Source organism: Canis lupus, chromosome X, assembly GCF_003254725.2.
Source record: "Canis lupus dingo isolate Sandy chromosome X, ASM325472v2, whole genome shotgun sequence".
NCBI lineage: Eukaryota > Metazoa > Chordata > Mammalia > Carnivora > Canidae > Canis > Canis lupus.
The window spans coordinates 60,306,263-60,319,534 of record NC_064281.1 but is presented as its reverse complement, the minus strand read 5'-3'; the positions used below and the strand labels follow the sequence as shown (position 1 = coordinate 60,319,534).

The window sequence follows — 13,272 nt, the reverse complement described above, 5'->3', positions numbered from 1 at the left end:
AGGAAAAACTTCAAGAACTCAGGTATATGAGCAAAGGACATCATCAGGCAATTCATTTAAGAAGAAATAAAATAACTGATGTGTAGAAACAGATTTGTTCCTGCTATTAATAGAAGAAATGCAAACAAAAGCAACTCTATGATACCATTTAATGCCTACTAACTAGCAAGAATTTATACAGGAGTTAATCCTGATGAAGTTGTAAAACTACTTCACTAACATATTCTTACTGACAAAAAATTGTTACAACTCGTAGCATGAGCCAAAAAAAGATTTATGCCCTTTACTCATATACTTTGTAATTTATCCTAAGATACTAATTCAATAGAAATTACTATTAAACATGAATATGTTTAATGCAGGATTATCTAAAATTTAAAACTGGGAACAATCTAATTGAGAACAAAACTGAAATGGTTTAATGAGTCACAGCACAATGATTTGACAGAATACTTAGAAAATACCAAATAATTATCTGGAATGCAAAAATAGGGAAAAAACTTTCTAGTGTTAAGGATAAACTAGTATATATACTAGGTTTGCCACTTTCTAAAATATAAAGGTATACAGAACAGAATTAGAAAGTAATTTCCATTATAGCATGGGATTACAGGTGAATTTTTTTTAAAGATTTTATTTATTTATTTATTTATTTATTTATTTATTTATTTATTTATTTATTTATGAGAGACACAGAGAGAGAGGCAGAGACACAGGCAGAGGGAGAAGCAGGCTCCATGCAGGGAGCCCGACATGGGACTCCATCCCAGGCCTCCAGGATCACACTGTGGGCCAAAGCGGGCGCTAAACCGCTGAGCCACCCAGGCTGCCCACAGCTGAATATTTTTTTCCATCATTATTTTAAATCTTGTGGTTACATCAATTTTTCCATTAGAAACGTGATATAAATAAGTACTTAGGAAATCTCTCTCTCTTAAAATAAATATGGATATACTGTACTATTTACAGTATTAATTCCATAAATTTGGTAAATCTTCTAAAGGAATATTTAACTTAAAATATTACCCAAATGAAAAAAAAAATTACCCAAATGGAAGTACTTCTTTTGTTAACTATATAAATCAATGTATATTTCCAATAACTGGTCTAGAAAATATGATCTCTTATCCACTCAAGATGTTAACAAATGTCATCCTTTCTTACTTTACCTTTGCTATATGTTCCAGCCACCGGCCTAGTGCAATAAACACAAATAGCATAGGAGGTGTATCAAAGAAAGTAATAGGGTTTACTTTTGCTCTTTCATACATTGCAACCAGAAGAATAACCAAAGAGTAGGCAAATGCAATGGTGGTTGCCAGCACAATCAGTACATCCATATTTGCTGTTTTATGCTTCAGTGCTTTGTAGGCCTGAATGTAGAAGTACCAGCCTCCAAAAAACTGTAATATAAACACAATAATTATTGCCTTTTAAAAAATGCTGAGATTCACATGTAGCTCAACAACAAAGGTACAGTCTCAATGTTAATTTCCTTTTGCTTTGATCTAATCCATAAACACTACAGAAAGATTTTAAGCTGAAACAATAATGTTTGTATTTTAGCAGGTATGTGTGTATTGAGATTCAAATTGCTATAGAAGTCCTTGGCAGCTGTCCTCTACAACCCAATGGATATTCCAAAATACAAAGAAAGTTAAATGATTCATGGATTTTTCTTTTAGATGCTAGCAAAAACAAGAACTAAGAAAATAATTACATTCTTTTGACAAGGGTTTTTTTATATAAAACTCAGCTCCCCTGCCTGAAATTCAACCTAAGTAGTATATCACAAGCTACTGGAACTGCTGGCTGTTTTCACTGGTAAACATAACTGAAAAGCTTATTTTTTCATTAGGACAGAGAAACATACTAAGTTGTTCTTAAAATCATCATTGCCTTTTATAAGGATCAGAAAAAGGAATAAATTAATTAGATGGAAGTGTTCCACAGTAAAAGTTTATCTAAAAAGAAGAGTTGAAAAAAAATTAAAACATAAAAAATAAATAAACAAATAAAAAGAAGAGTTGAAAACATACAAAAGTAATGTACTTCAGTACCAGGGAGAAATAATAAAAATAATAACATGGTATTATAATTATCACCATAATTTTATATAATAAATTACTAATTAATTAAATATATATTTATAACATACTAATATGAATATAATTAATTTTAATATATTTAATATAGAATATAAAATACAAATGTAACTAAAATATAATCTATTTTATTATTATAACTTTAAAGATGAAGTTATATACAACAGCAGATATGAATTGAACTATTTCTCTGCTTTGTTGTTAAACAATATCCTTAGGAATTAAATGGAATTCATTATCTATTCTAACCACTCAGTTTAAGATTGTTTTTATGAGACATCCAGCATAAAATGATCAAACTTCTGGCTAATATCTGTTTTGCAATTGAAAATAGCCTTGCCTGTCACATTTTGCTATTTTTCATTATTAACATATATACTTATTAACATTTCACTTGCCTGTACAGGTACACACAATAAAAAGGATAGCAAATTCATAATGGACAATCCTGGCAGGATCTGGCGCTCCAGGAACATAGAAGAATGAATGTTGATCATTTCTTCTTGACTCATGTTCTGATTATGGTGAAGAATTGCTAGATGGTGATCCATAACCATCATATATATCATCAGCCCCATCACAGGAATACAGAAAAAGAGGCTCACAAGGAAGGATCGTCTCCACCTTACATAGAAAAGAAAACTCATTTTAGTTAAGTAGCTAATGGTTAAAGATTCTATCTACTATAGGGAAACACAAATTGTGACCACTTCAACCAATATAAGGATGACATTGTAAAAACTGACATGTCAACAGAATGTTAAATTTGTAACAAAGAGGGCACCTGGGTGGCTCAGTCCGTTAAGCCTCCAACTTTTGATTTCAGCTCAGATCATGATTTCAGGGTCATGAGATCAAGCCCCATGTCAGGCTCTGTGCTGAGTGTGGAACCTACTTAAGATTCTCTCTTCCTCTTCCTCTCCCTCATTCTTTCCCTCTTAAAACAAATTTGCAACAAAGAGTCAAAATCTGTTTTTCACTGACACACCAAAAGTACTTACTGTCTTATTTCTCGTTTATGGTCCAAGTGGCTTGCTGACCGATCCTTCTTGACCAAAGAAGCTTCAAAACCTAAGCTCTAAGGAAAGTCACAAGAAAACAATTACTTTACTGAATGTAAAAATATTATAGAGAAATTCTAAGCCACTGTATTGTCATTAAGAACAACTCAGTTATTGAGTGTAAGTCAATAATTGTGAATTAAGTCACTCCGGTGAATGCACAGATGAAGATGTGCTCCCTTTTCTTAAATAAAACAAAGTATTAAAGAAAACTACACATAAGTAAGATTCATATCCATATAGACAGTAACATATACTATATTTTCAACTGCTAGGGAAAATGCTGCCATCTTATATTTGTTGGCAGTGTAGCCCAGTGAAAAAAGAAAGGATGAGCTTTAGAGTCAGAAAGAATAGGCTCAAATCCCAGCTATGACACTTTCTAGCTATGTGATTTTGGGTAAGTAACTTAACTTCTATTAACCTGAGTTTCATCACCTCCAAAATGAAGAGGACAACACTGTTGTGAGAATAAAATTAAGAGGTGAAGCTTTGCAATCTTGGTAACTGGTTCTAATAAATACTGGATAATGCTAGCTTCACAAAGATGTTAATATTATTATCTATACCAATAGGATCTTATTTGAACTATTAATATGCTCCAATTATTATAATACCAAGGCTATACCGCATTAAATCTTTTATTTTTTTTTTATTTTTTTCGCATTAAATCTTTTAAAGCATTTTCACATGTACTACCACTTCAGATTAATTGAAGAACACAAGATAAGTTTCTGACAAAAGGGTTTGTTCCTTTAAATTTCATACTTTTTTTTATTTCATACTTAAAAACACATCTTTTTAAAGCAGCATCAGACCCATAAATACAAAGAACGATCTGATTACTGGCAGAGAGGAGGTAGATGGGAGATGGGTAAAATGGGTGAAGAGGAACAGGAGATACAGGCTTCCAGGTATGGAATGAATAAGTCATGGAAAAAAACATACAACATAGGGAATGCAGTCAATGGTACTGTAATAGTGTGTATGGTGATAGATGTGGTGTCACTACACTTGTGGTGAGCACAGCATAACTACTGAGTTGTTGAATCACTATACTGTATACCTGAAACTAATATAACATTGCTGTGTTAACTATACACAAATTTAAAAAATTACATAATTTGCTTTGACCTAACAATAAAGGATCTAACATGATGCTGCTTGCTTTCTTAATGATTAAATAATCTTATAACAAATTATACTTTATTGCCATTTTCTAAATATTTTTAAAGGATTTGTGGTTCTACCTGCAGTCTGCTCCTGATTAATAGTGCCAGTATGGCTTTGCCTAACTCTTCCTGACAAAGACCAAGAAAAAAAACCATATTATGTTGTAAACATATTTATGTTAAATTGGAGACATGTTAATTGAGAGTAATCAAAGGGACCAGATCTTTTTCATCATATCTGATACAAACCAGAAATGATTCAACGGAGTGCTGACTGAACAAGCAAGAACACAGAAATGCAAAATCTTACCACTTACTTCAACCATATGGATAATATCCCTGGGACCAATAATTTCTGGGTCATATTTAATATGTGCTTTGTTGGTTGCCAGGGCCACAGAGCAGTAGAAGATCCCTCTGTGTTTTGTGAGGATAGACTCTATTTTATGTACACAGGAGGCACACGTCATTCCTCTCACCTGTTAAAGACAAAGGTTTTGTTACTCAGAAATCTACTCTTACCTCCATTAAACATTGATTGTAACATGGGATTAACACACAAGACCTTATCTGCACTATTAATATCCTTCAGATATGTTCATTAGAATGCTGTTTTCATATAAAATTAAATGGAACAAAGATATGGTCCCAGCTGCAATAGGTTAAACAGAAGAGGATCTCACTAAGTCAGTATCCCTCTTCCTGTCATTACTCTGTGATAGAGGATTTGACATCTATTGTTTCCTGTATTTTTAAAAAGATTTTATTTATTTCTTCATGAGAGACACAGAGAGAGGCAGAGGGAGAAGCAGGCTTTATGCAGGGAGCCTGATGTGGGACTCGATTCCGGGACTCCAGGATTATGCCCTGCCAAAGGCAGATGCTCAACCGCTGAGCCACTCATGCATCCCTTGTTTCTTGTATTTAATGTCTTGTTTCTGTCCAGAATTTTTAGTCTTTTTTTATTACTTTTAATAAAAGTTAATGGGTGACAAAAGTATCATACTTTTGTCTAAAAATGCATTTTGCCTTATGTCTTGGGTGAGGTTATAGTTCAGCTTGGTATTAAATTCTAAAATAGAATAGCAGAACTTCTGGAATGACTGTGTGTGAAACTCAGCAAATCCTTTCCCCAAAAAGCAATGATAAAATTGAACAAAAGTTTTAGGGCACCTGGATGGTTCAGTCTGTTAAACATCTGCCTTTGGCTCAGGGTCATGATCCCAGGGTCCTGGGATGCAGCCCTGAGTCGGGCTCCCTGCTCAGTGGGGAGACTGTTTCTCTCCCTCCTCCCCGCTCATGCTTTCTCTCACTTTCTCTCTTTCTCTCTCTCTCAAATAAATAAAATCATTTTTAAAAATTGGACAAAAGTTTCAAAAAACAACCATTTAAAGACTCTGGGAAGTGACTAACAAGTATACAACAAATTACAAAGCTTCTATTCAAGAATATCTACTGAGATGGGATGAGCACTGGGTGTTACATGTTGGCAAATTGAACTTCAATAAAAACAAGTAAACAAAAATATCTACTGAAAGATTATCAGTAATGGTGTAGTAAAGGCCTTTGAAAATTATTTCCTCCATAAAAGCAATGAGAAAACTGGCAAAAACTGTCAGAACCAACTTTTTTTTTGAAATTTGGAAATTAAACAGAAGCTTTCAGCAATCCAGGAAGCATTTATTCAAGAAAATCAGAGGGGGCACCTAGGTGGCTCAGGTGGTTAAGGAGCCAACTCTTGATTTCAGCTCTTGTCATGACCTTGAGGTCCTGGGATTGAGCCCCATGTCTGGCTACGTGCTTAGTAGGGAGTCTACTTGAGGATTCTTTCTTCCTCTCTCTCTCTGCCCCTCCCCCCACTCACACCCTCTCTAAAATAAATGAGTCATTTTTAAAAAAGAATTAAAGGAAAATATGAGAATAATATCTCATCAAATAAATAATATTGATAAAGAGAGATCATTAAAAAGGCCCAATGGACAGTCTGGAATTGAAAAGTACAATAACTGAAATAAAAGCAGTACTTGGAAATGTGTAGCTGTAAATGTCAATATTAAAAAATAAGAAAGATCTCAAATAAATAACCTAACCTTCCATGTTGAGCTACTAGAAAAGAAAAGCAAACTAAACATAAAGTGAGCAAAAGGAAGGAAATTAGATTAGAATGGAAATTAATAAAAGAAAGAATAGAGAAAATCAATAAAACCAAAAATTATTTTTCTGAAAAAACTGACAAAATTGACAAACTTGGTAGACTGACCAAGGGAAAAAGAAAGAAGACACGAATGCTTAATATTAAGAATAAGGAGTAACTGCTAACAGGCAAGGCATTTCTTTCTTGGGTTAATGAAAATCTCCTAAAATTAGATATGGTGAAGGCACCTGGGTGGCTCAGCAGGTGAGCGTCTGCCTCTGGCTCAGGTTGTGATCCCGGGGTCCTAAAATTAAGTCCCGCATCAGGCTCCCTCCCTCTGCCTATATCTCTGCCTCCCTGTGTGTCTCTCGTGAATAAATAAACATCTTTTTAAAAAAATTAGATATTGGAGGCAGGGGAAGATGGCAGAAGAGTAGGGTCCCCAAGTCACCTGTCCCCACCAACTTACCTAGATAACTTTCAAATCATCCTGAAAACCTACTAAGTCGGTCTGAGATTTAAAGAGAGAACAGCTGGAATGCTACAGTGAGAAGAGTTCACGCTTCTATCAAGGTAGGAAGACGGAAAAAAAATAAATAAAAAAGCATCCAAGGGGGAGGGGCCCCGCGAGGAGCCGGGCTAAGGCCGGTCGGCGAGAGCCCCCAGGACAGGAGAGCCCAGTATCGGAGAAGCAGAAACTTTACCAATCTTCAGGAAGGAAAGGCGCTAGCAGGGAGCTTGGGCAGGATCCCAGGAGGGCAGGGATGCCCTCAGGCTCCCAGGGGCACTAACAGAGGAACTGCGCCCCAGGGGAGAACGCGCCCCACACCGCGGGCCGAGCTCCCTAAAGGGCTAGAGCGCGCGCCTGGCGTGCCCTGGAGCAGCCCAGGCGGCGGATGTGGATGGACCTGGAGGGTATTATGCTGAGTGAAGTAAGTCAATCGGAGAAGGACAAACATTATATGGTCTCATTCATTTGGGGAATATAAAACTTAGTGAAAGGGAATAAAGGGGAAAGGAGAGAAAATGAGTGAAAATATCAGTGAGGGTGACAAAACATGAGAGACACCTAACTCTGGGAGATGAACAAGGGATAGTGGAAGGGGAGGTGGGCGGGGGGTGGGGGGGTTGGGGTGACTGGGTGATGGGCATTGAGGGGGGCACTTGGCGGGATGAGCCCTGGGTGTTATGCTATATGTTGGCAAATTGAACTCCAATAAAAAAATTGTTTTTAAAAATTAGATATGGTGATACTTGCACAACTCTGAAGATATAAAAAAAACAAACACTGAATTGTACACTTTAAAAGGGTGAGTTTTGTGGTATGTGAATTATATTTCAATAAAGCTATTATGTTTAGAAGTCTTTAAAAATAGGGGCGCCTGGGTGGTGCAGTCAGTTTGGCATCCCACTCTTGATTTTGGCTCAGGTAGTGATCTCCAGGTAGTGAGACTGAGCCCTGCATTAGGCTTTACACTAAGCATGGCATCTGCTTAAGATTTTCTCTTCCTCTCCTGCTGCCCCTCTCCCTACTTTCCCTTTCTCTAAAATAATGTCTTTTTAAAATTTTTTAAATAAATAATAAAAAATAAACACCCATCCATTCTTTTTAATAGCTGCTTAGTATCCCACTATACGAATGTACTGTAATTTATGTAACTAGTCCCCAGTGATTCATTTAGGTTTTTTTCCTATCTTTTGCTATAATAAAAAATATTATAATGAATATATTTGCACTCATGTCATTTCATACATTTGCAACGATTTCTGTTGGATAACTTCCTGTGAGTGGAACTTCCAAAGCAAAGGGTATGTGCAATTTTATTTTTAATAGACATTGACAAATTCCCTGAGAGCCTGTATCAATTAACTCTCCACCAGCAATACATGAGAGATCACAAACATAGTGTTACCAAAATTGTGTATGATCTTTACCAACCTAATAGGTGAAAAAGCATTTCAATGCAGTTTTTATTTGCTTTATTCTTATTACAAGTGAGGGTGAACATCTTTTCATATATTTAAAATGGTAATATTTTGGATTTTCTGTGAACTGTCAGTTCATATCCTTTACTATCTCCCTTTTGGGTTGTTGGTTCTTTATTATTATTATTGATACCTCTTTATATAATTAAGAAAATTAATCTTTATCTATGATAAGAAATAAATTCAATTTACTTGTCTTGACTTTGTTTATGGTGTTTTCCTTCCAAAACGAAATTTTTATGTACATGAATTTATCAATCCTTCCTTTTATAGGTTTTGTATGATATTTAGAAAGGCCATTTCCACTCTAATATTATTTTTTAAGCGACAGATTAGATATTGTTATTGTGGCAAAGCTGGGTGGAAGCTTCATAGAAATTCTCTACTAGTTTTGCAACTTTGTGAGTCTAAAATTATTTACACAATGGATTAACAGACTTGCATATAGTAAAACAAATACACTAAAATGTTATTGGGGAATCTAGGTGGAGTGTATAAAGGTGTCTGCTGTACAATGCTTTTGACTTTTCTGATGTGTCAAGTTTTTATAATAAAATACTGGGAAGGGCAGCCCCGGTGGCGCAGCGGTTTGGCGCCGCCTGCAGCCTGGGGTGTGATCCAGGAGGCCCGGGATCAAGTCCCTCGTCGGGCTCCCTGCATGGAGCCTGCTTCTCCCTCTCCCTCTGCCTGTGTCTCTGCCTCTCTCTCTCTGTGTGTGTGTCTATGAATAAATAAATAAGATCTTTAAAAAAATAAATAAAAATAAAAAAATAAAAAAAGATTAAAAATAAAATAAAATACTGGGAAAAGAGCTCTAAATATTTCTTCTAGTAATTTCATGTTTGTTTTTTTGCATTCAAATTTCTGACTGAGCTGGAACTAATCTTGGTACAGTGTTAAGTGTTTTGTTTTAATTGTTTAAGTTATACAAATAAAATGCAACTCGTTGGATTGGAGAAAATGATCATTTTAAACCATTTTAAGCCTTAAACCTGGTTCTATGACTTCATTTATAAAATTTCAGTCTTCGGTGCATCTGAAATTTATTCTTTTCTATTCCTACTTGGTAGGAATCATACTATATTTAAAAGTTGATTTTTGGGATGCCTGGGCGGCTCAGTGGTTTAGCACCTGCCTTCCGCCCAGGGCATGATCCTGGAGTCCTGAGATCAAGTCCCACATCAGGCTCCCTGTGTGGAGCCTGCTTCTCCCTCTGCCTATGCCTCTGCCTCTCCCTCTCTCTGTGTCTCTCATGAAAAAAATAAATAAAATCTTTTAAAAAATAAAATAAAAGTTGATTTTCATTTCTTTATTCAAACCTAAATCTTCTTTTTTTGGTTCTTAATAGAGTTATGAGTATCTTTTACATTCCATGCTCAAAGGCCACCATTCCATTAAGTTATATCTTATCCTTCTATTTTCCATTTTCCTTAACTTTTCTTTTATGTCTTATTTTCCCAACCCTTAAATACCTTTGGAACTATTTTCTGAATCCTCCCTAAGTTTTCCTAGAAATTGTATTAATCACATAAAAATAATTACTTACAACAAGTTCTAAAACACCATCTACTTCATCAGCATTTTCTATCATAGTGGCTCCAAATCCAAGCTCTCGGATGAACTCAGCTATCATTGGAGGTTGTATAACAACAGGATTGTATCTTACTTCTGCCTTGCCAGCCATCAGAGCCACAAGTACAGAATATATTCCTAGAAGCATTGATAAGAAAAACAATTGAGATAATATCCTTATAAAAAGAGTAATACTATTAGTTTTTTTCACTTGTAAAAGGATTAAAGTGAACCTAGAGACATTTATTACTTAATTTTTATATAGTCTTGAACCCAAACAAAACTACTTTGAAAGGGGGCCACGACTTTTTATTATGGAAATTTTCAATTACATATACCCAAAACAGAGAATAACATAATAAACTTAATACAACCATTGCCCAGTTTCAACAATTATCAATAATACTAGGGCTAGGGACACCTGGATGGCTTAGTCAGTTTTGTAGCTAACTTGATTTCAGCTCAAGTCAGGATCTCAGAGGTCCTGGGATCAAGCCCTACATTAGGCTCTGTGCTCAGTGGGGAGTCTGCTTGAGGATTCTCTCTCTCTCTCCCTCTCTCTCTGCCTCTCCCACAATTCTCTCTCTCAAATAAATAAATATATCTTTTTAAAAATTACAATTGTGGCTAATCTTGTTTCATCTATATTCCTATCCTTTTACTTCCTGCACTCTACCTCCAATTATTTTGAAGCAAAACCCAGATAACATTTCACATGTAAAAATCTAAATACATATCTCTAAAAGACTCTTCTCTTAAAAAATACCTATAATACCATTATCACATCTAGAATAATTCCTCAATATCACAAAATATCCAGGCAGAATTTATATTTCCAGAATTGTCTTGTAATTATTAGTTTATCTAACACAGTTTGTCTTTTTAAATTGGGATCCAAATAAGATCCATGAATTGTAATAGATTGAGACTTTATCATATAAATGTAAAGCATTTGTAGAAACTAACTTAGAGACCTACAGAAAGGATCTCAGGCACTTAAGGAAATCACTGCAGTTACAGCAAAGAATCCAAGAATGTACCAACATGCACATTATAACATAAATAATAGTCATTTCTTACAATTATCAAATATGACTGACACACACTAATATAAAGTATTCTTATTTATAGGGGTAAAAAGTGCCATACTACTTGTCAATAAAACAAAGGAGTTCATTTTATCACAGTTATCCTGTTCTGTAGCACAAGCCTTTTATTAACAACCATCCTACTTCTCTAGGCCAGCTATTGCTGTCATTGCCAGGAAGAAAATTAATTCTGCATAGCAGAAATGTCATCTCTTTCCAGTAATCTATGGCACTTGGTGACTGACAGGGGATCCCCTAATGGGGATCAATAGTCCATAGGTCAACTCTGCAGTTTGATAAAAAGAAAAAATAATAACTTAATAACTTAATATTAACTTAATAGTTTTAATAAGAAAACAAAGTACCTATATAATCTAAGTTTTCTATATAAAATGCTTGCATTCTGGGCTCTGTGGATACCAAATAATTCAGAGGATCAGTTCATAGGAAACCATCAGTAATAAGAGTAGGTTATAGAGAAAGTAGGAAAAATCTTTTTTGCTCCAATTGCATGTAATCTATAGCCTAACAGAAAGAAAAGGGAAAATCTGACTCTCAAAGATAGGTTTCATAAGTACATAAATTATGGATAATTTTTAAAACTCTTACTTCAAACTATAATTAGAATTCTATTCATTTTTAGAAATATAATGCAAATTAAACTGAGACAACCAGTGTTACTTAGTTTTTAAAAAAGTAAATATAGTGACCCTAGCTAGGCCAATGGTATTCCTAACTGGGTAAAGAGGTGGTAAAGGGGATAATAAGGAGCAACTGGAAGAATCAATCAGCACAATGGATTTTTTTAAGGGATTCATGATTGGCATAGGCATTGCTTATCTCATGAAAAGGGCTATTTCTGGATTGCCAAAAAAATAGTTGGTCCTAAAATTAGACAGGAACCTTACAAACTTCCTTTGCTTTCATTTGTTTGTAACCTCCCAGCCTTCCTCTTTTAATCATTCAAAGGGCACCTGGGTGGCTCAGTGGTTGAATGTCTGCCTTTGGCTCAGGTCGTGATCCCGGGGTCCTGGGATCAAGTCCCACATCGGGCTCCCATGGGAAGCCTGCTTCTCCCTCTGCCTATGTCTCTGCCTCTCTCTCTCTCTCTCTCTCTCTCTCTCTCTCTCTCTGTCTCTCATGAATAAATAAATAAAATCTTTTTTAAAAAAGCATGATACAAGCTTCAGCCTCAAATGCATTTTAATTAGATAAAACGGAGACTGAAATGACAGGCAAAAATGACACAATGCAGATAAAGTAATAACTGTATAACATACACTTTGTTATAATTTTCTGGCCTTTATATATAAAGTAAGGTATGTGTGTATATGTGTGTATATATACACACATACATATATATATATATATATATGGAATATATAAGGCCTTTATATATAAGGCCTGTGGACCACAAGCTTGTATTACTATTACACACTTTGAGTTATCTTCCCACAATAGAAGGGATAAGCTGATATTAATCTTACTTATTTGGCCCTTGTGACTAAGGGCACGTATTAAGACACTGGGGCTAGGGCTGCCAAAGTACCAACTTCAGTCTCATTAAACATAACTGTATATCTCTATCTATAGTTAACAAATCTTTTTTTTAAAGATTTTATGTATTCATGAAAGACACACAGAGAGAGGCAGAGACATAGGCAGAGAGAGAAGCAGGCTCTATACAGGGAGCCGGGACGCGGGACGTGATCCCAAAACTCTGGGATCACACCCTGGACCAAAGGCAGAGGCTCAACCGCTGAGCCACCCAGGCATCCCTAACAAATCTATTATGTCACAGTGTGAAGCCAATTAATATGAGTGCAAACTTATAACACAAAACATTTGAGTTTGATTGAATAAAAAAAAAGGTTTGCTGTAAATTTTCTAAGATTTTGTAACCTAGAGTTAAAATTTGTAGAGAATATTAAGTAACTTTTTAAACATTTTTACTGCAAGCAATGATCAGTGATCAAACTGTTGGAAGAGAATAACATAATTCTAAACAAACTTGGTTCTGGTCTGGTTTTTGGTCCAAGTACATTAATATTGAAACTAATGGACTGTGGTTATTAGGTTTAAGTGTAGTTTTATCAGAAAATTGGTATGTTTCTTAAAATCCATTGCAACCAAGGTCCATAGAGAATAGTAACC

At 35.2% G+C, this 13,272-nt stretch overlaps 1 protein-coding gene across 13 annotated transcripts in view; it reads right to left on the bottom strand.

Annotated features, from left to right (window-relative positions):
- Positions 1-13,272, bottom strand: part of ATP7A (ATPase copper transporting alpha) — a 154,045-nt gene that overhangs the window by 54,096 nt on the left and 86,677 nt on the right. For all 13 annotated transcript variants that reach the window (XM_025466244.2, XM_049107383.1, XM_035712174.2 and 10 more), the window contains 5 exons: positions 10,005-10,168; positions 4,656-4,817; positions 3,107-3,183; positions 2,504-2,729; positions 1,170-1,403 (listed from right to left, as the gene is read on the bottom strand). In XM_025466244.2, the coding sequence (XP_025322029.1) occupies positions 1,170-1,403; positions 2,504-2,729; positions 3,107-3,183; positions 4,656-4,817; positions 10,005-10,168 (863 nt within the window). The remainder of the gene's footprint in view (positions 1-1,169; positions 1,404-2,503; positions 2,730-3,106; positions 3,184-4,655; positions 4,818-10,004; positions 10,169-13,272) is intronic.